Source organism: Talpa occidentalis, unplaced genomic scaffold (genome assembly GCF_014898055.3).
Source record: "Talpa occidentalis isolate TD23 unplaced genomic scaffold, MPIMG_talOcc4v2.1 talOcc4.2, whole genome shotgun sequence".
In the NCBI taxonomy this organism is placed as follows: Eukaryota; Metazoa; Chordata; class Mammalia; order Eulipotyphla; family Talpidae; genus Talpa; species Talpa occidentalis.
Window position 1 is genome coordinate 100,419,221 of NW_023602073.1, and position 26,345 is coordinate 100,445,565.

The following is a 26,345-nucleotide window of genomic DNA, read 5'->3' on the forward strand; positions in this document are numbered from 1 at the left end:
AAGAGTGTTGGAATCACCATTTCCCCTGAGGATCCTGGTTCTTTTAAGTGGAGTAGGGGATTTTAAAACCAGATTTGGCATTAGGTATATAGTGTATTCATTTCATTGCTATCAGGATTTCTTTGGTTCTAGACTTTCTCAGTGGACAGGAATTAATGTGAATGTATTTAGGTGTAAATACACACACCTATTTATTGATATATTAAAAGCTACACAGCTATACTGATACTTCCAATTATAATCTGACAGCACATGTTTCATTCTAGCCTCCCATTTATAACATTTTGTCCATGAAAAACCTTGGGCTCTATTTTCTAGTACACATTCCTTATTTGCTTGTGTTTAGAAAGCACATGAAGTATTTTAAGAATTGTTGTAAGCGGTATCACTGCATGAAACAATTTACTATCTGGAGTTCAGCATTTAATATTTGTTTTGAGTATGAAATAAGACATGGTTCAGAAAGACAAAACTACCAAGAAAGTATACTCAGAAGATTTTTATTCCCCCAACCCTGTTACCCCATTCTCTTTCCCCCTCCTTATTTTTCTACTTGTTTCCTCCTTATTCCCTGCAGATAATCAGCCTTATTTATTCATATGTGTTTCTTTTGCTCACCTGAAAATTTTTTTTTTCTAATACCATTTCATTTTTTTCACTTAATATATCTGGAAAATCACTTTGTCATTTTAAGGAGTGTTTTCTCATTTTTTCAACTGAAATTTTTACAGTTATTTTAAAACAGTGCTGTATATGAATTTGTTTTGTTGGGTATACATTTTCAAGGTAAACTCTATGAAGGATCACTAAGTCAAAAGGTAAATAAATGGGTGTAATTTTATTAGATTCTGCTAAATTCCCAAAATGACTATATAGATTTACATTCACTTAGCAACATATGGGAGCACTTGTTTTCCCACTGTCTGCCAGCAATTGTATTTTCATACTTTTTATTTTTTATCTCAGAGATGAGAAATTATACCTTTGTGTGCCTTTAATTCGCTTTTTTCTAATATTGAGCTCTATATTGCAAATATTTTTACTCATTTTGTTAGTTTATAGTGTCCTTAGATATATATTTAAAATTTTATGTAGTTAATTTAAATCTTTCCATTTGTTACACCTGAATTTTGAGGTATAATTATGATTTCAACTGTCCTTATGAGATTATAAGGGAACTCAGGTGGGATTATTTTAATAATTTGTATGTATGATTTTTGAGCTCTATAATTTGCATTATTTTGGGTCAGATTGAGGTGATTAGTAGGGGAGATATTCAAAATCCCTAATTCAAAAGTAGCAACAAAGAAGCTGGGAACATTACTAGAAATGACAGCTGAGAAAATGAGCAGAACTTCCTGCAGTGTTATGGCTCTGTGGGACCAAAATTGGAATTCAGAGATGCTGGACCTTTGAGCCCAAAGAGTAGGGAAATTTCTGTGACTTTGACTTCAGAACCTGTGGGTATAAGGGAGTATGAATGAATCAGAAATAGACAAAATATTCATGAGGACGCAAACCCAGTTGTAAAGATTTCAGTTTATGATTAGATTAATGAGATGGTCTTTCATAAGTCATCAAGAAGCAACAGTAAACTTTTCTCTTAAGGAAAATAATATGTACAGACACAGTGTCTCTAAAAGTTTTCATATATGGTGACATTTAATAAAAAATATGCTAGCATTTAAAAGAGTGATTGTCAAAAAAACCACAGTAAGAAAAGAGAAAAGAATAAATATGTACAAAACAGTATTATAAAGTTTAAGGTATATAAAAAAGTAAAATAGTCCCAAAATAGAGGCACAAAAGTTGGGACGGGATAAAGGAATTAATATCTTCAAAGTGTGCATTTTATGTTTGAAAAATAGTAAAGCTCTAATTCATACTAGATGTTGACAAGAATGTATGCCATAATTACTAAGATCAGCAATGGCAAAGATAATTGTAATTAACAAATGTGGGGAAATAAAGATTAAAAGAGAAAATAGTGTATAAGGAGGCTAAAAAAATGCTAAGTAGATTTAAAGCTGTAATAACATGTTGTTATTACATGAATTCTAAATGTGCTGAATACTACAGTTATTGGACAAAAACTAAGACTTCTTATATTTAATGTGACAATAAAATCATGAAAATATATTCTGTGCATATATTAACCAAGTGAAAACTGTTGTAGCTATATTAATATTAAACAATTTAAATCAAAACCCATTAGTAGAAAAGGAAAGAAACATTTCATTATAAAACAAGATTTAATCTTCAGGAAAATAGAGTTCCTAAGTTGAATAACAGCAATTAAAATAATGTAAACATTTATAGATATGACATATGATAGTGAGGAATTTTTAACACAAGCAAAGAAAGGTGATGATATGCTTGACCTGAGTAGAACTCAGTAACCAGTATCTGCAGAACATACTTTTCAGTTACATGTGGAACACATACAGTTGGTTTGTAAGTTGAACCTTAAAGCAAATGTCAATGTATTTGAAAAGATTGAAATTTACAGGGGATGTTTTGTGTGGATTCACACTAGAAAGTCTTCCAAATATAATGCATTTATGAATAAGTCATTAAAGAAGAAATCATGGAAATTTGAATGAATTTGGAATTAAATGGTCATGAAAATATAGGTGTGTATATATTGCTGAAGATGTACTTAGAGGTAAAGTTGTATTACTACATTTTTAGGAAAGTGTAAAGGAGAATTCGGGGATGGCAGCAGCACTGGTACACTGAATCTTCTGAAATAAATTCCAAAACATTACAATAGTAAAAACAATCATTTGCCACAAAACTGGTGGCAAGTTACCTCTATAGACTCCAAAATGCAAGGGAGTAGGGACAGCTCACCAACAAGTGTAAGATTTGTATAATCTTTGTGTTTGTGCTGGAGAAAGTAGAGGGAAGCATTGGTGTACCTTGCTTAACTGGAAAGTGGAAAATCTCTTAAGATGTTAACTGGGAAGAGTCACAGTACAATTTGAAAATAATAGCTACAGTGAGGGGAGGGAGACTTTGAAATCTTTTATCTACAGTAATTAGATTAGGATGGTTTCAAAGAACACTGGAAAAACTAAGTACCTAGAGCTCATTTTCAGGACAAAGTTCCATACTCAAGAGTGACTTATGGAAATAACTTTCAGATAACTCCATGTTAGTATTTTGTTTACAAGTCTTCAGTGCTCCCCTGTTTATCAGAGTAAGATAGTGTGTTTCTAATATGCCACTACAGCTTTACTTCACCATCTTGTTTTCTCTGCATTTTTTTCATAATTGTATCTTTTCATGTCCAGGATGTCTTAGAACATTTTGTTTCCTCTGACACTTGTGGCCATTTACTGTTTTGTTTTGTTTTTCCCTGAAAAGTTTGTTTCATTTGTTTATATGTCTTCCATTTCTCTTTTGGAACATTTCTTCACTGAGTTATCTGTATATTTCTCTTTTTCATGGACTCAACACCTTGGTCATAAGAATCATGACTTACTGATCAATGAATTCCATGTGCTCCATGGCATACTCCTTTTTACATAATATAATTGTTCAACTGAAACTGAGTCACACATCTTTTACTTTTTGTTTTCTAGAATTTTTTTTTTAATTTCAGCCAAATGAAATAAAATTTTGTTTCTTAGAAAACAAGTATTCAGTTGTTTGCCTTAAAGTCGACTGTGTTTCTTTCATAATGCTTGTTTTAGTTTCCTATGTTATTCATTGATTACATTTAATACGTAGCTTGTTGGTGTAGTAACAGTGTATCCATGCAATAGTATTAAAATAAAAACTGTTTAGGGAGTCCCTAAATTAGAGTCTTAGGACCAACAGGAAGTATTAATTGGGTAACTTATTTTCAGAGTTTAGAAGGAGAATCTTTGCTACAAAAATATTTCATCACACTAGTGAATTAATATAAAACAAAATCCCCATCTGCCATTCCTCACCTCATCAACCCTCATGTACCAATTATTTGCTATAAGCCCATTTTCATGGTTTTTTATAAGGGAAAGACAAAGAACTGATGTGTTAGAATGCAGAGATACGAAAGAGGTAGGTCTGAGGTAGTGTCAGAAGATTTTGTACTCAATATTGTTTCCCAAGAGTTTTACATATTTTATATAATCGTATATGTATTATAATATAAGGCATGCATACATCAATATATGACATGCATATTACATATTCATGTGTTCATCATGTCCAATATTGTTTCCTCACTTGCAAAGTCTTTTACATCTGTTCATTCTCCCTACTTGCCTGTTAGAACATCAAATGATGCCAGCATTGTGATTCTAAATCCAGAACTGGAGAATGTTTACTAAACACAACCTTACTTTCCTTTCCCTTTGAATTCATTGACCATAAATATCAAATGGACACTCACGATTGCTTAATAACTCTTACCAAAACCCAGTATGTTCGCTTTTCTAACCTCATATGATTTATTTCATTCTTTTCATCAAACCTGCTACCATAACACCAGCTTCCTTTGATTTCTTCAGATAGTCATGTCTTTATAGAAACAATCATTTGAAAACTCCCTGAACTTAAGAAATTAACTAACCTCTAAACATACACCTTTTTATATTGCCATTATTTCCATTTTTATATATTAACACATGTATGTATGTGTACACACATGTATATGTACCCAAAGCATGTATATATATATATTTATGATATATAGTAATAACATTAAATAAAATTGTAAAATAGGAAAAAAAATTAATATTGTAGGTGTTATGTTTTGGAAAAACTATAAAGAAAAGTAAAGGAATGGTACGCACAAAAGTCAAATGGTTGCCTTTAGGAAAAAGGGACAGGTTTGGTGATTGGCAGAGAGAACAAGATGTGAAGATGGACTTTTAAACTGGCAATTTTATTTACAAATGTTTGTGTTTGAAATTATAAATGTTTTGTATTAATCTTTTGGTATGATATAGTTCACAAATAGTCTAAACTTAGAATTTGATTTTTACTTTTGAAAGAAATATGCTTTCTCATCTTAGTTTTTCTTGCAAGTATCTTGCATATGTACACATAATAGAAGCAGCTATTTGTAGAAAGTATCTGTGTGTATGTATGTGACAAAATAACTTGCTCATTAAAGTTTTATTAGTTTATTTTAACTTAATTCTTAAATAGCAACATATATCATAGAAAGTCACATTTTGTAAATATATTTTAACTTTTCACCAACTACCTGTCTAACAAGAAATTTCTACCTAAAAATAGACTTTATCTGTATGTGTGCATAAGGATACATAGTTATATATACATATATCTATACATATATGCATACTTATTAAAACAGACATGCCATATCATTTTAGAAGTTATAAGTTAATGTTTATAACTTGTGTTCAGTAAGATTTTCTAAATTACGAAGTAATACTATTAAATTGGAAACTTATGATTTGAGATCATTTTTCTCCATTTTTCTCATTCTGCTCCATTTCAAAAATCATTTAAAATATGATTACACTTACTTCCTTCTTGTAAAATTGTTACTTTAGTTTAAAAAAAGTATTGAAAATCCATTTAGTTACAAGTTTTTTAATATACGCCTAAGTACTTTTTAAAAACTTTGAACCTTTACTTTTATGTTAAGAAAAGTTTATTCCACATATATATATGTATTCCCTTTCTATATTCAGTATGTGCAAAATTTGCCCAGATGTTGAAAACTCTATTCATTTTCTTCAATAAAATTCCTAAAATGTTCATAGGAAAAAATGTAATTGTGATATTTCCAAATAATTTCCATTTACCCAAGCCATATACAGGTCTTTTTGCAGACACCAGTGTTTAATGATAACATACCATAATGCACATTAAAAATTTTTGAGTGTAATTAACTTTATGGATTTTAGTTTTCATATTTAATGCATTGGAAATATTGTTAAGATGATTTACTAATTACCATTTTTCAATAAATTACAGCTAACCATTTACCATTTTGGAGTTTAAAGTTTGTCATCATGGTAAAGTTTCGAAGAAGGACTTGCATCATTTTGTCACTTTTTATTCTATTTATTTTCTCTCTGATGATGGGTTTAAAAATGCTGAGACCAAATACGGCTACTTTTGGAGATCCTCTGGGACTTGATCTTCTTCCATATCTTCGTAAACGAACGTCTAACTTGGGAAAAAATTTGGATTTCCAAAAGAGTGACAAAATCAACAGTGAAACAAATACCAAGAATTTAAAAAGTGTTGAAATCACTGTGACACCTTCCAAAGCCTCTGAACCTTACCTGGAAGAACAGTCACCTCCGAATTATTACTTACATGTATTTTATTATAGCTGGTATGGAAATCCAAAATTTGATGGTAAATATGTACATTGGAATCATCCAATCTTGAAGCATTGGGACCCTAGATTAAACAAGAATTATCCACAGGGGAAACATAAGCCCCCAGACGACATTGGCTCCAGCTTTTACCCTGAGTTGGGAAGTTACAGTTCTCGGGATCCTTCTGTCATCGAAACTCACATGAAACAAATATACTCAGCTTCAATTGGTAATTATTTTATTTTATGTATATATTTAGGAATACATACATACATGTATGTATATATTTGTAGAACATTAATTACTCATTTGTCTTCACATTGTTACAATTTTTAATATACAAACTTCAAATTAAACTATATATATTTAATTTGGAAAAGGGAGGAATATTTTTAAAAAATTATTGAAGTAACATTTGGTTTATAACATGGTTTCTGCTTTAAATCATTATAAATCAACATCTTTATAACATTCAATTTTTCACTAGAAGTCTAAATTCATCTTTGCCATAAATTTGATCCTTTTCCCTCCTATATCCACCCTCCTTCCCCTTTCCCTCTTGGTAACCATTAATTTTTCTTAGAATATAAGTTTATTTTTTTTTATTTATTTATATATGTACCACACCAGTGAAATTATATGGTATTTTTCTTTGACTTATTGCAGTAAGCATATAAACTCTCGGGGTACATTTCATGTTGTTGCACAAGGAAGACTGCATGTTTTTTAATAGATGAGTAGTGTTGCAGTGTGCACATATACTACATCTTTTATCCACTCATCCTGCTGTGGACACTTAGGTTGGTTTTCTCACATCTTCTGTTGTAAATACCACAATAAACATGGGATGTGTATATCTTTGCATTAGTGTTTTCATATTCTTTGGATAAATATCCTAAAATGGGATAAGTGGGCCACAATTTGTTTCTCGTGGGGTTTTTTTAAGGAATCTTCATATTTTTCCTATAATGGCTGCGCCAGTTTACCTTCCCACCAACGTGTTCAGGCTTCCCTTCTTTCCACATCCTTTCCAACATCTGTCATTTCTTGTCTTTTGAATAATAGCCTTTCACACTGGTGGTTAGGAGACATTTTTGTTTTGACTTGCATTTACCTAATAAGAGATGGTGAACATTTTTTTCACTTGCCTGTTGGGCCTTTGCATATATTCTTTGGAGAACTGTTTATTCACATCCTCTGCCCTTTTTTTTTTTTTTTCAATTTGGTGGCTTGGGTTTTGTTTGTGAGTTTTTTTTAATTCTTTATGTATTTTGGATATTAACCCTTGTTAAATGTATGATTTGGAAATAACTTACCTCTTAGAATGTTTTTTTTTTCATTTTGATGATGATTTCTTTAGCTGTGCAGAAGTTTTTTAGTTTCATGTTATCTGTTTTTTAATTTTGCTTTTGTTTGCCTTGGAATTTAATCCTCAAGATGTTTTAAAGGACACTGTCAAGGTGCATATCACATGTTTTCTTCTGTATACTATATGGTTTTAGGTCTATATGCAAGTCTGTAATCAATTTTGAATTAGTTCTGTTAAATAGTGGTCTAGTTTTCATTCATGTGAATGTCTAGTTTTGTTAACATTTATTGAAGAGACAGTGTAAATGAGCATGTTTATATACTGTATATACTTTCTTTGCTATATTGTGTGCTCTTGGTTCCTTGTCATTAATTATTTGTCCGTATATGCATGTTTATTTCTGGACTTTAGATCGCTGGATCTTTATTCTACTACCATGCTGTTTGATTACTATTTTGTAATATAATTTGAAGTTGAGGAGCCTGATTACCCCCATCACCTCTGTTTTTATCTTTTCCCTAGGATATTTTAGTTTTTGGGTTCTTTTGTATGTTTTTGCTTTCAAGTGTACAGACGACTACAATTTTATGTGGCATAATTTCCAAAATTGGAATTTCTGTGCATAGTTATTTAATTCAGCATTCTTTCCAAATTTTATTAAATCATGAGTTACATAAGATATAATGAATTCTCCCACTGTAAGTATACAGTTCAGTAATGTTTGTCAAAGGCATACACCATGTTTATATATCACCCAATCCTGAAGTAAGCTGTTGTACAGTCTAAAAGGTTTTGTCATGTTGTTTTATTTAGCCCAGCCCTCACCCTACAAAATTATAAATCTGATTTCTTTCAGTGTAGTTGTTTGATCACTTCAAATTTTCAGACTCATCCAGCATGTGCATGTGTTTTATCTTTTGCTTAGCATAATATTTTCAAATTTACCTATGTTAACTGTATCCGTAGTTTAGTTGTTATTGATATGTAGTATTCCATTGTATGAATTTTAACAATTTGTTTCTGTATTCTTGATGGACATCTAGGCTATTCCAGATTTTAGATAGAGCTTGTTTTTCCTTTTTAAACTAGACTGACAACCTCTGTGGTTGTTTTTAAATGTTTTGTTTTGCTATTTTTCCTATCTTCTATTTTTTGTGTCTTTTCCTGTTTTATATTAACTATTTCATGTTTTGTTCTCTTCTTATTACATATATTCTTTCATTTGTTTTATGAATGCCTTTCAGGTTTACAACATGCACCTTTAACTTAACCAGTTAGAATTCATCAGTTATTCTGATTGGTGTTCCACATTCCCCTCAACTTTCTCTTCCCTCTAACTTCTAGCATTCCAGTTAATGCATAGTCATAGTCTTCCACAGGCAAATAATGTGGAAAAAAATGTATATGATTGGATGCCTGAAAATTCTTCAAATCATCAATGTATCTTTTATAAAAACACTCCCTGTTTTGGTTCCCTTTGTCTCCAGTGTCCCTAGCAATAGGGCTACAAGAGAATTCATTCTCACATTTTTCCAGCTCTACAGTGGGCTCATGCTCACTGTCAAGCTGATAGGTATTTAGAAACATGCGGGCTTTATTTTCTTCTCCCTCTCCCACCCCCCCCAAGAAAAAGTAGAATTCTGGGAATCTGCACCATCTATATGTAAGGTGAGTTCTTTTTCTTGTGTGAAGTAATTTCTTTACTATTAAAAAAAAAAATACAACTGTCTAGTATATACTTAATAGCACTAGCTTTTAGGTTCTGACATAAAATATGACAAAGTAGGATTAGTAAATTCAAAATGAGTGTATTGTAAACTTTGGGGGGAAGAGCAACTTTCAAGTGACTTCCTATTTTGTGCAAAGACATTGTAACAGTCATCTGTTCATTTTTGTTGCTATAAAAGTTATGTCTGATTGACAGAAAAAATGGATAGTCATCAATTATTTTGTTTCCTCAATGCAAAGTGAACTGTAGCATACAGTGAGATTTCCTTTCCTTCAGCTGTTGTGTTATATTACATTTACATATGTATGATAATATTTATGATGTATATGATGACACTACATACGCTGTAATTCTGTAAACTTTTTTAGGTTAGAATTCTTTCATTTTCCAAAATTTTTTTTTAATTTCTACCCGTTATGATCTCTTACTCCCCTTTTGTCCTTTTTCCCTTCCTCTTAATCGGAGAACCCTCAGTTCCTTTATTAGTGTCCTAGTTTTTATAAGTATTTTGCTTTGTTAAACTCTCTCCTAGGTAAATGTTCCCTAATTACCCTTGGTATTTCGACTTTCTTCACTGCAGATGAATCCATCCAGTTCCTTCTGTTTTGTTTTACTTGACAACCTTTTGTCTTTTATTAAGACTGAAGAACATCTCATTATGTGGATGTTCCACATTCTCTTAATTCACTTATCTATCCTTGTGCACTTAGGTTGTTTCTACATATCCATTACTATAAGGATTGCTGCAGTAAACATTGTAGAATGTATGTTTTTGAGTTGATGGTTTTATGATCTTCAGATCAATACCCAAGAATGGGATTCCTGGGGCATATGGTACTTCCAATTTTATTTTTTATAAGTAAATCCAAATTGCTCTTCAGAATGGCTGCACCAGTTGGTATTCCCATCGCTATAGTTTACCTCTTTTCTTCACATCCTTTCCAGCACTTGTTTTTTGGGGTTTTAAGTCTGTGTCATTCTCACAATGTGAGCTCATATCTCATTGTAGTTTTGACCTGCATCTTCCTTATTAAAAGCAATGACCATTTCTCCATGTCTGTCCTCACCTTGTGGATAATTTCTTTGTGAATCCCCCAATTGATGAAGGAATGGACAAATCTGTTGTTCACTTATTGGTTATATTTTTTTAATTGTTTATCTTGGATATTCACCACTTGTCAGTTGTGGCATGTCTGAATATTTAGTAGGGTGTCTTTTTAACCTATTTTTTTTTTTGCTGCATAAAAGTTTTTAAATTTGAAATAATCCCAATTATGTCTCTTTGTTTTTCCTCTTTGCCATAAGGGTCAGGTCTCCCAAACATCTTTTTTTCATTGGTGTCATAAAATATATTGCCAGTGTTTTTCTTCTGTATATTTTGTTACATGTTTTATATCTAAGTCTTTAGTTCATTATAAATTTATTTTTATATAATGGAATGGAGAGAATGATGCAACTTTTTTTTTTTTTTAACATATGGACATCCAGGTTTTCAAGCACTATTTTCTAAAGAGATTGTCCTTTCTGCATTGTGTGATCATGGCTCCTTTATCATGAATTATTGATATATGCATGGATTTATTCTGAACTTTTGATTCTATTCCATTGATTCATGTGCCTATTTTTATTCTGATACTATATTGTTTTAATTACTGTTACTTTATGCTATAAAGTTAGGTATCATAGTACCACTTTGCTTTTTCTCATGATTGCTTTCCAGACCTTTTATCTTACAAATTTTAATGTTTTTTTTTTCAATTTCTTTGAAGAACATTGTTGATATTTTATGAGGATTGCATTAAATTTATAGATTGCTTTTGGTGGAGAAGTCATTTTGACTATACTCCATGTACTGGGAGTCTTTTTATCTTCTTATGGTATATATTCTTTAATAACATCTATTTTCATTGTGTAAGTTCTTTATTCCATAGCTAGATTCTTATTTAATTCTTTTGAATATGATTTTGAATGGAAATAATTTCTTCTTACTCATTATTTGTATAAATACTTAAAAGACTTTTTGTCTGCAAATGATGATGTTTTACTTGTTTTCTCACCTTGTAGGATTGTGAAAACTTTATTCCACTATTTTCTTGACTTTGGAGAGGTACTGACAAAAATCTCAGTAAAACCTGATTTGTGTGGCTTTGTAAACTACCCTTTCTTAGTTTCCTATAAATTTTTTTCCTTTACTTTTGATTTTTGATAATATACCAGTGATGTGTCTTGGTGTTGGTCATTTTGCATTTAGAAATGTGGGTGTCCTCTGCTCCCTGGACATCTGTTTAATTCATTCTTTAGGCTTATATTGTTACTATTTCTTTGAATAGGGTCTCTCCTCTCTTCTCTCTACAGCATCTGGAATATCTACTATCCTAATGTTTTGTCATTCCTCCTGTCTTGTTTTTCTTTTTCTAACTGGGTGATCTGTGCATTTGAGTCTTCTATTTCTGAAATTCATTCTTCCAGTTTGATTCTATTGAAAGCATTTCCAGTATCATTTTGTGTTCTTGTGTTATTTTCAATTCTTTAGTGAGGAGACCTCTTTGTATCTCGGTCTCCTTTATCTATGATTTTGCACCTGCCTATCTGCTTTTGACTGATGTTCCTATAGCTCATTTTGCATTTTTAATACTTTTTTTTTAAGGTTTTGTCTGAAAGGTCCTCCAGAACTTACACTTCTTTTGCTTTTCCATTTATGTTTAGATTTTTCCTGCTTAAGTATGTGTGTTGCCTTGTTTTTTTTGTTGTTGTTGTTGTTGTTGTTGTGGTTGGGGCATTGCAGATTTAGTTTTATTTCTTAGTTTACTTTGGCATGAGGTAGGGGCAGAAAGATAGTTGGGGGCTTAAAAACTCTGTTTCAGTCTTGTTGAGGAGTGAGGTTCGTCACCTCTGCCTCCTCTTCTCTCTCTCCATCGTACAGTGATTCAGTTGCCCTGACTTCCCTGCTGCTCCTTTCTGCCACAGATTATTGCCTGTGAAACTTGAGTCTCTCATGAGGGGGCTAGTTCTGGTCTACAAGGCTCATGTTCCAGGACTCAGTTGGGCCTGGCAGGCAGGAGGCAGGAGGGTATGTGCCTGATTACCTGGCTATGGCTGGCTCAGCAGTCTCCATTGCTGCCACCCCACCTCCAAGGGATTTGACTTATAAGCTTTGTGTGTCTGCTTGATACTTTCCAAGGGATTGGTGAGTTCTCTGACCTGCCATTTTCTCTACTGTTAGGCTTGCATGGAATATGGCTTGGCTTTGCCTGTTGATTCTTTGATCTCTTACTTCTGGGAATGAGGTGGGAGGAGAACATTCCTTGCCAGAGCGGATAGAGGAGTTTCCAGTGTCCCAGGTTGAACCCATATCTGTGCATGTCTGCATTTGCTTTCTGAGAAGTCCTTCCAGGGAGATACCCCATCATGCTGTGGATAGCCTACTCCCGGCCACTTCTGCTGGCGCAGGTGTCTACTTTCCCAGCCACCCTCCTGTTTTCCTCTTCCCTGCCTTTCCCCGCAGCAAGTCACCAGTCTCCGTGTTAGTTTTCTAAGGGAAAGTCCTAGCAGTTTCTTGGGGAACCTTCCCAATCTACCTGAGAAAATATAATTTTATAGTTTTTAGGGGAAAAGGTGATCCCAAACTCTCTTCCCCCATGATGTGGCTGGAGTCCTGTGCTGTGTATTAGACCTCTAGGTTTTATTTAGCTACTAGTTGCAGGTGTGTCCCTTTCAAACAACATCTTTCCCATTTCTCCGCTCCAGCACCCCTAGCCACCAAAATCCTGCTCTGGTTTTTCAAGTCTGGTTGTTGGTTTGTTTTGTGGTGTTTTTTTTTGTTTTGTTTTTTTGACTCCACATATGAGAGAACTATCTGGCAGTATTTATCTCACTTGATATAATGTCCTCAAGATCTATCCATGTTGCTGCTGTAAATGACAGGATTTTCTTTTTTCAGGGCTAAATAGAAGTTGAATTGTGTAGTTATTTTACTGTATCTTCTTTATTCATTCACTTGTTGATGGATCTTTCCCTTGGCTATTGTGAATAAATCTTCAGTAAAGGTGGGAATGCATGTGTATCTCTCTGTAATTTGTTTGCATTTCCTTTGGAGATATACTCAGAAGTGGGATTCCTGGATTATGGTAGTTCTATTTTTAATTGTTTGAGAAAATACTGTTCTCCATAGTGACTGATTCAGTTAATTATCACCAAAAATGTGAAAGTTTTTTCTTCACATTCTTGCTAGTATTTTCTCTCTCTCTCTCTCTCTCTCTCTCTCTCTCTCTCCCTTTTGGCCTGGTTTTATTAATTATAAATTTATTTTCTGTGGTGGTATACTTTGTTTTCCTACCTATTTATCTTTTGTGACTCTGCTATATATTTTTGCTTTGTCACTACCATAGCCTTTACAGAAAACATCTTACAGAATAGCCCATTTTAAGCTTATAGTAACTTATGTTTGATTGCCTATAAAGTCTCCATCCTTTTACTGCCTTTTACATTATTGATGTCACAATTCGCCTCCTCTTGTGTTTTTGCTAACAATTTATAGCACCTATAGTTATTCCTATTAGTCTTTTTTCTTTTAACCTTTATACTATAGCTGAGTTAACACACCATTCTAATACAGAGTTACAGTTTCGTCAGTGTGACTGTATATTTTTCATCCTTACCAGTGCTTACCAGTGTGTTGTCTCTTTGCATATTTTCATATGCTGTTCAGTGTCTTTTTTTTTTTTTAAAGTTTGATAGACTTTTTTCCCCAGCATTTTCTCCACGAAAGGCTAGTGCTTGTGTATTCACTTCCTCAACTCCCTCAGCTTATTTTTCTTTGGAAAGACTTTTCATCTCCTTCATGTCTGAAGGATACCTTTGCCTGATAAAGCATTCTAGCCTACCTTTTTTTTTTTCCCCAGTATTTCAAATATGTCACTTTCTCCTTGTCTGTTAGTTTCTTGTGAGTAATCTGTTGATAGCCTAACGTGTGATCCTTTTATGTTCATACACACACTGCACATATACCCCCACGAAGCTTCCTGCTAGTTCCCTTTAAGATTTCTCATTGATTTGTGACTGCTTAATTATGAAGTGTTGTGTTTTTTTTTTTTTTTTTTTTTTTTTGGGAGAACATCTTTGCAGTGAAATAATAGAGTAATCTGTTAGCTTCATAAATCTGTCCATGCCTTTCCTCAGATTTGGGAAGTTCTCAGCTACTCTTTAAATAACTCTCTACCCCTTTCTCCTTTTCTCTCTGGAATTCAATTATTCTGATATGTCTTTTTGATGGCTACCATAGAAAACATAGATTTTCTTCATTCTTCTACTAAAATAGTTCTCTTCTATTCTGGTATTTCAAACTATCCCCAGGTTACTTTTTTTTTTTCCTGTCACATCTGCCCCGTTACGTGTACTTTCTACTTCATACAGTCATGTGTCATTTAACAATGAAAATACATTCTAAAAATGTGAAGTTAATGCAATTTTGTCTTTGTGGAATGTCCTAAGAGTGTCCTTACACAAACTTAGATGGTATGGCCTGTTATATACTGAGTACATATAGTATATACCCTATTCCTCCTGGGCTGCAAACCTGAGGAGCATGCCTGTTACTACTGAACACTCCAACTGTAGTTGCAGTGTAATAGTATTTTGTGTGTCTACACATAACTAGACATAGAAAAGGTGAAGTTTAAAAAAATACATCATAGGTAAAGGTAAAATGTGTTAGTTTGTATAGAACACTTACTGTTTTGCATAAATGATAGCCTAGAATATTACTGTATACTACTGTAGACTTTCTTTCTTTTTTTTTTTTTTTTTTTTTTTTTGGTGGGACCCTCACCAGTGGCCGGGGATCGAACTGGCGCTGCAGAGGCTGCGGGCAGCCTCGCAACCCAGCACTTAACCGCTGCACCACCAGGGGAGGCCCTACTGTAGACTTTCTGTATACTGAACATCTGGGCTAAACAAATTTATAAATGTCTTCAATTAGTCTTCAGTTTATTTCAACTTTTTTTTTACTTTAGAAACTTTTTTTACTCTAAAGTAATAACACATAGCTCAAAACTCAGACACGTTTTAAAGATGTACAAGATATTTTCTTCATATCCTTATTATATATATATTTTTTTTTTTACTCTTTAATATTTCTGTTAAAATGTAAGATAGAAACATACACATTAACCTAGGCCTTCATAGTTGGGTATCATCAAGATCAGTACCACCTCCATGGTTTTTCCCTCTAGAGAGTGAATATTTTTAAGCATTTGTCTTTTCTGATTCTTAAAATTTACTTAACTGCTTATTGGAAACTACTTCTAATTTCCACAAGTTGGTCTAATATTATAGCTTAAGTTGATATTGGCTTACTTGCCTAGACTGTGCTCTGTTTTCTTAATGTACTCTGTTTAACCAGAGCTCATGTTCAAGGGCTCTCTTGGGAGCAAGTATAAGGAGCTGGTAGCAGAGTTGGGGAGTTGTGGGTTTACTATTCAGTGTATTGTGGGTACCCACAGATCTGGGATAGATACCGTCACAGGCTGTCACAATTGCTGAAGACAATCCCTGTTCCTCCTTTTAAAAATGGGCTGGCAGCCCTCCAATCCATCTCTGGTGCCTTTTCCTAATAAACCTGTCCTTTTAAAATGTAAAAAAAAGAAAAGAAAAACCTAAATAAAAATGACTTCAGCTGTTCATGAGCCAAAGAATGTGGTATTTTCAAGCTTGGGTCAATAGGAAACATTCTTGGTGCCTCCAAAAAGGAATTTAGTTAAACTTAGTAATTTAAATTTAGCCTAGTGACACTCATGTTACATTCTGACCTATAGAACTGTAAGATAATGAATTTGTATTTATTTTAAGTCACTTAATTTGTTATAGCAACAATAAAAAACTAATATACTTAATTTTAAAGACAAAGTGAATTATGTTCCACTATCTGCCATTTCCTTTATTCTCACATTAAATATTTGAGTCTCTACTATTCCCAACCTATGATAGATTCTAGGGAAATAAAGATAAATCTCATCCCCCAATCTTTCTTTTGTGCTTGTCATCGGGTACTTCAAAATCACTACATGGACGTAAACTTCAGGGTATTTCTGAAAGAACATGCTAGCTTTCTTTATATTTAAATCTTTATCTTTTGGCTTTAAAATTGCATATAATAGTAGCAATAGGACTTGTAATAAGATAAATTAAATTTTTTGAAGTTTAATTGGAACTTGATGTTAATGGTAACACTTAACATGTTAACTTGTGACTGAGGATCACCCAAGTGCCCAAAACTGATAAGGGGTGCAAACTTTGAAAAGGATTTAGCCATCTGTGTACACAAAGACAAAGGAAACAGTCTTAATGTGAAAGATTTTTAATAAAATTGGTGTGCATAGAGAGAACAAGAGAAAGGTTAGCCCAATAAAATTCAGAAAATTGCCCATCTCCTCAGGGGCAATGTCCAGCCAAGTAGGGCTGGCATGAAGCAGAGCTGCTGAGGTCTGAATGCTTGCCAAGGTACCTTCTGACAAAGAACTACAAGACAGATTAAGGCAGAGTCCAGAGAGCTGAGGCAGAAGGAAAATTTCAAAACTTGAAATACATCACATAATGCAACATGAAGCCAAGATAACTGTCATTGTCTCTGCCAAGCACCAGGACCAGATTCCCCATGTGTCTCATCCAGGGCTGTACATGTCTCTCCTCTGTTTCCTCCAAGTCCCTAGGTACAGGTCAAAACCAGAAAAACAAGCAAGTCAGGCCTGCCCACCTTCTGTGTTATATAGGTATACTTACTGCTTAGCTCTGCCCCTACTTCCCAGCAGCTCCCCTGCTCAGGAAGTCCAGTTTCTGGCATACTGGGACTTGTAGTCAAAGATAGCTATGTGTAAGGGTAGGTGAAGAAAATGGCACCTCCTTTTCACCAAAGTACCTCTGCAATAAATAGAAAGCCAAAACTTTTCATTTTAGAAACTAGTGTTTCTTAATTTCAAATTGACTTCTATAATTGTAAATGGTGATAGTTTCAGATTGGTATAGATTTCTTAATCTAGTTCTTCAGATTGTTTTGTCTCATGAGAGTATATTTGTTTTCTTGTTTTTTGGTGTTCCTTATAAATTTTTCTTGAAAGCATGTCATCTTTTGTAGGATTGTAAACATTTTTTGGTAAGTCTTTAATCCTGGAAAATGGGGCATGCCACTCTTTCTGCTAGGCCTATAGTGTGATTACCTAATGTTAAGTTTCATTGTTGAAAAGTCTTTCCTGTCACCATTGAAATCTTTCACTTCTATAAAAAAGATGACTGTATTGGTGTGGGTCTACTTCTGGATTTTATACTGATCTGTTTATGTCTGTACTTACAGCAATACCACCCTGTTTGGATTATTTTTTTGTAAGAGTTCTTGAAATCAGGGTGATTTCATTGTTCTCTTTCAAGATTGCTTTGGCTATTAGGGGATTCCTTTGCCTAGCTGTATCAACTGTTCCATATCTTCAAAATATTCTGTTGCAATTTTGAATGGAATTGCTCTGAATCTTTAGATCAATTTGGGGAAAATTGACACTTTAGGAATAGTGAATGCAATTAGCAATATTGAATAATGGCATATTGAATATTGCATTCTATGAATATGTTTCTTCCCATTTATTTCGGACCTAAATTTCTTTTAAGATTTTTATAATTTTCAGTGCACAGACACTGTACATACTTAAGTACTTTCTTAAGGGGATTGCTATCACAAATACTGTTTATTAAATTTTGATATTTGCTCATGAACATATGGAAATGCAATCTTAAAAAATTATTGACCTTTGTAGCTTGTGATTTTGATAAATTGTTAACTCTAGGACCATTTTTGTGGATTCTTTTACTGTATAGACAATCAAATTTGTAAATAGTTGATTTTTTTTTTCCCAATCTCTATATCTTTGTTTCTTTTTCTTATTGTACTGGCTTAATTTTCCAGTATTTCGTGAATAGGCAGAGTAAGAAAGGTTGTCCTTGACTTGTTTCTGATCTCAGTGGAAAATTCTTTCACTACTAAATATTATGCTAAGATTTTTGTAAATACCATTTATCATCTCAAGGGAGTTCACTTCTGTTGCTGCTGAGAGTTTTACTGCTGAGATGTGTTGAATTTTATCAAATGACTTTACCACATCTATTCACTTGATTTTTTTCTTTTCATTTTTTTAATTTACCACTTTAGCATATTTTAGCATATAGTTCAATGACATTAAATAATACCTAATGTTATGGAATCATCACCCCATCCATCTCCTTACTCTTTTTCATCTTGCAAAACTGAAACTTGACCTCTTCCCTATTCCCTAATTTTCCAATTATATTCTACTTTTATTTACTCCAAGTACCTCATATAAGTGGCATCTTACAGTATGTTTTTTTTTTTTTAATTGGTGTATTCCATGTAGCACAATGTAGGTTCATAAATGTTATTCCATATTTCAGAACTTCATTTTTAAGAGATTGAATAAAATTCCATTGTATGTATAGAACACATTTTGCTTATTCATCTGTGGACACGGGTTGGTTGCACATTTCAGTTACTGTGAATAATGCTGCTGAGCACATGGATGTCCAAATATCTTCCGTTACCTACTCCAATTCCTTTTGATATATATCCAGAAGTGGAATTGCGGATTATTTGGTAATTGTGTTCTGTTTTGTTTTGTTTTGAGATACCATCATACTGTCTACAGCAGCTATACCAGTTCACATTCCCACAGTGAAGGTTCCCATTCTCCATATTCTTGCCAACAATTATTTTGTTTTTCGATTGTACCATTTTTTAAAAGTGCTTATTGGTCATTTGTAATTTTTTTTTTTTGAGAAATTCTGTTCAAGTCTGTGCTAATTTTTAAATCTGGTGGTAGTTTTATTTTTGAGCTTTAGCTTTACACTATACATTCTGAATATTAATCTTATTGGATATATATTAGGCAAATACTTTGTGATATTCCATAGGTTGTACTTTTATTCAGTTGATAACATCTTTTGATGTGCAACTTCAACGCAAAGTTCAATTTTTCTATTCTTTTTTTGTATACCAGTACCTTTGGTGTCATCGCACCAAAATTATTGCCAAATCCAATGGTATGAAGCTTTTTCTGTTATCTTCCAAGATGTTATTGTTTTAGGTCTAATATTTATATCCGTGGTCCATTTTGAATTTCTGTATATGATTTTATAGACAAGTGTTCAATGTCATTAATTTCCATGTGAATAGTTTTTGCAGCATTATTTATTAAAGGTCCTTTTGGCATCCTTATCAAAGTTATTTCTTGTCTCTATATACTACCCCATTTGTCTGTCTTTATACGGATATCACACTTTGTTAATTACCACAGCTTTGTAGTAGATTGTGAAATCAGGTAGTGGGAGTCTTTCAATTTTGTTCAGTTTTTCAACATTGTATGATTCTTCAGAGTCACTAGAATTTTGGATAGATTTTTCTTTTTCCTAAAACACCATTGGAATTTTAATAAGATTGTATTGAATCTAAAGATCACTTTGTGTGGCATTGGCATTTTAACCCAATTTTTCCAATTCATGAACATGAGGTGCATTTGTCTTCCTTTGCCTATTTTAGCACTGTTTGTAGTTTTCATTATACATATCTTTCACCACCTAGTTAATTTCTAAGTATCTGGTTCTTTTTGATGTTGTTCTAGATATAACTGCTTTTTAATTTTCATCATAGAAATGCAACTAATATTTGTGTTCACTTTGTATCCTGCTTTTTTGCTGAGTGACTTTGTTCTAACAGGTGTTTTTATTTTTGAACTTTTAGTGCTTTGTACATATAAGATTATGTTACCTATAAACCAGTAATTTTATTTCTTTGAAATTCAGATGCCTTTTCTTTGACTACTAATTATGCTAGCTAGAACCCCAGTAGTAAGTAGAAGTGCAAAAACAGTTGCCCTTGCTTTGTTCTTGATTTCAGAGGGCAAACCTTCAGTCTTTCACCATTGACTATGCTGTTTACTCTGGGTTTTCACATGTAGCTTTGACTATGCTGTGATAGTTTCCTTCTATTGCTAATGTTTTTTAGTATTTCTATCAGGAAAGTATTAAGACACTTTTTTGATAATCATTTTGGTTTCCCCCTCATCATTCTGTTAATGTGGCGTGTATTACATTGGTCATTTGAATATATTGCATCATTCCTGCAGTCTAGGAATAAACCTCACTTTATCATGATATACTTTAAATATGCTGTTGCATTTAGTTTGCTAGTATTATGTTGAGAATTTTTGTACTAGTGTTTAAAAGGGATAATAACCTTTAGTTTTCTTACAATGCCTTTGTTTGCCTTTATATCGGGGTAATACAGAATTAATTAGAAATTGTTTCCTTGAGTTTTTTGGACCAGATTGAGGAGAATTGTTTAAATTCTTTAAATCTTTGGTAGCATTCATCTGTGAGGCCATTGAGTCCAGAGATTTTCTTGTCAGGAGATTTTTGATTACTGGTTCAATTTCTTTACTAGGGATGAAGAAAATCATTATACATGTTTAAGGTGGTTAATGTTAAGAGAATCGGAGTAATCTAACCAGTGTCATCTGATGGAACCATATGTAATAATGAAAATGTTCTATATTTGTGCTATCCTCTGGCTTTAAATTAAACTTAAGATGGCTAGTATTCGCTATTGTATTGTATAGCAATATGTAATAAGGCTGTGGATTAGTTGATTTCAAATATTCTCCCTGTAGAGAGAAATTTCTTTGTTTCTAAAACTTTGGTTTAGGTAGAGCACAAAGGGGTTTTTCGAGCACTAAAATTACTTCATGCAGTATTAAAATGGTGGGATATGATTTTATGCATTTGTCAAAAGCCATAGAACTGTACAACACAGAGTGAACCCTAGTGTACTCCATAGACACTAGCTAATAGTGATGTATGGCTATTAGCTCATCAGTAGTAACAAATGTATGTAAGAGTTAGTAACAGTGCAATCATATGTACTATAGGGAGGAAGTAGTGAATTGGATAGACTTATGGGATCACTATACTTTCTGTGTAATTTTTCTATAAATCTAAAACTTACTCTAGAAAGTAAAACCTATTAAATTAATGATAGTGACATCTGATAAAGAGTTCATAATTGTTGACAATACATCAAGTAACCATAGGTAAGTAGTATCTAAGCAGTAAAACAGCATTTTGTGAGAAAGGTTTTTATTGTTGAAGATTTGGTTTCTATTCTGCCTTTTTCAAATAAAAAATGGCCATTCCAGTTCCTGTGATAATTATTTTCCTTTTTGGTTTTTCTATTAGGTGTACTAGCCCTGTCATGGTACCCACCCAATTTATATGATGAGAATGGATTACCTACTGATGACTTGGTTCCAACTATTTTGGATAAAGCTCATAAATACAATCTGAAGGTACTTTTTTATTGAAATATAAATTACATAGCATGATGTTAGTTTCAGATGTGTAATGTAGTAATTCAACATATATATATAGTGAAATGATCATCAGAATAAGTAGGTTACATCCATCACCATGTTTTCTGTGAAAATTTTTTTTAAGATATATTACCTTAGCAGCTTTGAAATATACGGTACAGTATTGTTAACTAGAGTCACCATACTGTTCATTATATCCCCAGGACCTATTTATTTTATAACCCATTTCACCCACTCCCTACCTTATGTAATCACAAATCCTTATCTGTATCTGTGAGTTCTTTAATGAGGTTATACAGTATTTGTAATGAGCTCATGGTCCATCCATATTGTAGCAAATGGGAAGATTCTTTTTAAAGCTGAATAGTATTATATTGTATGTGTGTTTTGTGTTTTTATACTTTATATACACACATTACACATTTTCTTTCATCCTCTGTTAGACACTTAGGTTTTTGCCATTTCTTATCTGTTGCAAATAATGATGCAAGGACCATGAAGGTGCAAATATCTTTTCAAGATGTGTTACTGTTTCCTTCAGTTGAATATTCAGAAGTAGAATTGTTGAATCATGTGGTAGTTTTGTCTTTAATTTTTTTAAGAACCTCTGTGTTCTTTTCCATAGTAGCCGCACCACCTTGTATTTCCACATCCTCATGAGCACTTGTAATTTCTTGCCTTTTTAAAAATAGCCATTCAAACAGTTGTGAAGTGTGATAGCTTATTGTGGTTTTGAGTTTCATTTCCCTCATGATGAGTGTTTTTGAGCACTTTTTCAGGTATTTACTCCCCAGCTGCATATATTTTTAGGAAAATGTTTATTCAGAACCTCTGCTTTGTGTGTGTGTGTGTGTGTGTGTGTGTGTGTGTGTCTGTTACTGAGTTGTATGAGCTCTTTCTATATTTTGGGTATTGACCCTTTAGATATATGACTTGCGTGTATGTTCTCCCATTCAACCTTTGCATTTTGTTGATTGTTTCCTTTGCTGGACAGAAGTTTCTTAGTTTGATGTAATCCTGCTTGTTTATTTTTCCTTTTATTCCCTTTGCTATTGGTGTTAATTAAAAAAAAAAATCAAGACCACTGTTGAGAAACTTAGTGCTTGTGTTATCTTCTAGCAATTTTATGATTTCAGGTCTTATGCTGAAGACATTAATACATTTTGAGTTAATTTTTTTGTATTGTGGTTCGGTTTCATACTTTTGCATATGGCTGGCCAGTTTTTCAACACCATTTATTGAAGAGAATGTCCTTCCCCATTGTATCATCTTGACTCCTTTTTTAAGTTAACTGATCATATATACATGGGTTTATTCCTAGGCATTCTGTTCATTTTCATTGATCTTTCTATGTTTATAAAAACAAAGTATACTGCCAATAGTATACTGTTTTGACTACTGTAGTTTTGTGAAATAGCTTAAAATCAGGAAGCTGATGCCTCTAACTTTGTTCTTTTTCAGTATTGCTTTGAGAAAAGACGATTTTGGGGGTGATTATATATAAATTTTAGGATTGTTTTATTTCTTCGGAAAATGTCATTGAAATTTTGATTAGTACTGTAGCAAACTCTAGCTTACCTTGAGTAAGATAGACATTTTAACAGTGTTCATTCTCCCAATTCATGAGTACAAAATGTTTTTTTTATTTACTTATGTCTTCAATTTCTGTGTCAAGTAAGTTCTACCAAAGGAAAGTTATCTAATCCAGAATTGAAGGAGATTAAAGAGTTTTACAGATAAAGAACTCCATTACTTTGTGTTTATCAATAGATGAGCCTTATAAGAGATGTTAAAATTTTTTGTATACCTAATTTTTAGTGTACACGTCTTTCATATCCTTGCTTTAATTTATGTAAGTACTTTACACATTATAAATGAGATTTTCTTAATTTACAGACATTCCTTTCCTCTATACCTTCTGTATTGAGATTTTTTTTGTAATCATAAGTAGATGTTGAATTTTGTCGAATGTTTTCTATTGAGATAATCATTTATTTTGTGTTCTCTTATTCTGGTTGTTGTACTGTGATAATGCTGGTCTGGTAAATGAATTTGGATGTGTTCCCTTCTATTTTATTTTTTGGAAATACTTAGATTGATATTAGTTCTTTTTTTTTTTTAAGATTTATTTATGCATATAAGAACTGGGGTACAGGCCAGAGGCGAGGAGAGGTGAGAGGATTCACCAAAGACAGAATGGGGAACAGAATAGGCAGATCTACTGAAATAACACTGCTGAGGGGAGCAGCTGGTGAGTCAGGAGAGGTCTACTGGGCCTTGTGGATAGCTCCCTGGCCGGAAATCGAATTCGCGCTGCAGTGGCTGCAGACAGCTTCATAGGTTGCGTCTTAACCCCTTGCACCATCAGGGAGGCCCCTTGATATTAATTCTTTAAATGTTTTGTAGAATTTATCAGTGAAGGTATCTGATCCTGAACATTTGTTTGTGGAAGGTTTTTTATTACTACTTTAAAGTGCTCAAATTTTCTGTTTCTTCACAGTATTTCAGCTGGTGTAAGTATCTAGGAATTTATACATTCAAGTTTGTCCAATTTTTAGGTATGTAATTAGTACCCTTTCATTTCCTCTAACGATGTCCTTTAACATCTCTTGGAAAGCCCATCTATTGATAAAGAACTCTGTTACCTTTTGTTTATCTGTATAACTGTTGTATCTCCTTCAATTCTGGATTGGAAGCTTTTTTTCTTGATGGAGCTTACTGGGTTGGCAGTTTACTACTTTCAGCAGTTTGCATATATGATGACACTCCTTTCTGGTCTGCAATATTTCAACTGTTTCCCTTTTATGAAACAAGTTGTTTTTCTCTTGCTACTTTTAAGATTCTCTCCTGTCTTTAACTTTTATTTAAAATATATGTTGAAATAGTTATCTTTGGGTACATCTTATTTGGAAATTTGAGTTTCCTAAACCTAGGATCTTTTTCCTTCCTCAGATTATTGAAAATTTCAAACAAGACTACTCTTCCCTGTCTCCTTCAGGGATTCCTATTATATGAATGTTGGTTTGCTTGATGTTTTCCCATAAGTTCCTGAAGTTGCCTTCCCTTTTTCTTTTTTGCAGTAGATTAGTTCTACTAATGATAATTGATAATGATAATTGATCCTTTCTTCTGCTTCTAGTTAGTTGCTGAACCTCTCTTTTGTATTTATACTTTTCAACTCCACCACTTTTTAATACTTGCTTGTATTTTCTATTAAAATTCTCACTTGATCATGCATGTTTTCCTAATCTCAGTGATCATCTTTATCTTTACTATGGTTATTTAGAACTTTTTTGTTTCCCCAGTTATATCACATATTTCTCAGGTTACATCTTTTGTTTGGGGCATATTCTGTTTTCATTTCTCTTGACATCTGTGTTGGATGGAGGAGGAAAAAAACAAAAACGTCCAGTCTTGATAGAGGTCCCTCAGGTTGAGTAAAATGTATTGTTCAGCCCAGTCCTAGTTGCTGGTTGTTTCTCAAATCTTTATAATTATCCAGTCAGCCTACTTGTTCTTACTGGCTCCCAGTAGTTGAAGGTTTATCCAGATCTGTCAGTGCCATAAAGAGGAGAATCTCAGTTAACACGTAGATTCAGATTGAATAGAAGCTGGACTCCAGGCAGAAAGTTGTACAAATGTACCTTTTCTAGTAGAATCCTGGGAGAGATTACTCTCTGCTCTCTCTGGACTGAACTTGGGGTGATTAATGTCTGTTTCTTCCTTTGCTTCCATCCTGTTGAACCCATCAACACAAACCCTGCTAACCACCATAGACTGAATATCAAGGGCTATGTCCTCTGGGCAGCAGCCACAAAAGCCCATGTGCCAAATTTATACAATGTCCTTTCACATAGACACCAGTAGCATGGGACTGAGAGATAATTTAAAGATGGTGTCCATCAACCTCCCCCGTCTCTAGAGAACAATGCAGTCAGCCTATAGATGGGTATTCAGTTAGTAGTTTGCCTCTCAGGACCCGGCTGTGAAAAAAGATCTTTCACAGAAAGATAAGGTATCCCTGTCTTTTGCTCTGTTTTGCCCTGTTGGCGATTTCCTGTTAAGAACACCTTCCCTACTTGTTATAGTCCTGTGGGACCTGCATCTGTAAATCACTCTTCTCACCAGAACAAGATGATCAGGATAGGTCCTCTGGAGAGCAGGTAGGAAAACTGGAGTGCCAGAAAGATTGTTCACAGAAAGACTGGGTGTTTCAGTCAGCTGCCTTTGAATTAAACCCTGTGATGTAGCCATGATGAGTTCCTATCTACCATCTGAGAACTGTCTGGCAGTTTGATACTGTCTTGTGTCATGGAAACAAAGGCCATTGGCTTTCAGAACTAAATGTATGGGGGAGGGGGGTCCTCGTATTTGGAGTGCCAGATGTAACATTCAATTCCTTCACTCTTCAGGGAGAAAGTGAAGTTGAAGGTTCCCTCCTGGTTGTGGGTCATTGTGACAGGAGTGGGGTTTATAGTTGAATTTTATCTCAGTCTCTAGTTTCAGCAAAAGTTTGTCTTGTTTGCCTGATCTATAGGAGTTGCTCAAATAGTGTTTAGGTTTCTGTCAGAGAAAATTGTTCCCTATGTAGTATT

The 26,345-nt window shown here is 33.4% G+C and overlaps 1 protein-coding gene across 1 annotated transcript in view; it reads left to right on the forward strand.

Moving 5' to 3' along the window:
• Window positions 1–26,345, forward strand: part of MANEA (mannosidase endo-alpha) — a 44,748-nt gene that overhangs the window by 4,643 nt on the left and 13,760 nt on the right. Inside the window, exons 2-3 of the mRNA XM_037520122.2 lie at window positions 5,941–6,522; window positions 21,617–21,726. Of these exons, the coding sequence (XP_037376019.1) occupies window positions 5,979–6,522; window positions 21,617–21,726 (654 nt within the window). The 5' untranslated portion in view covers window positions 5,941–5,978. The remainder of the gene's footprint in view (window positions 1–5,940; window positions 6,523–21,616; window positions 21,727–26,345) is intronic.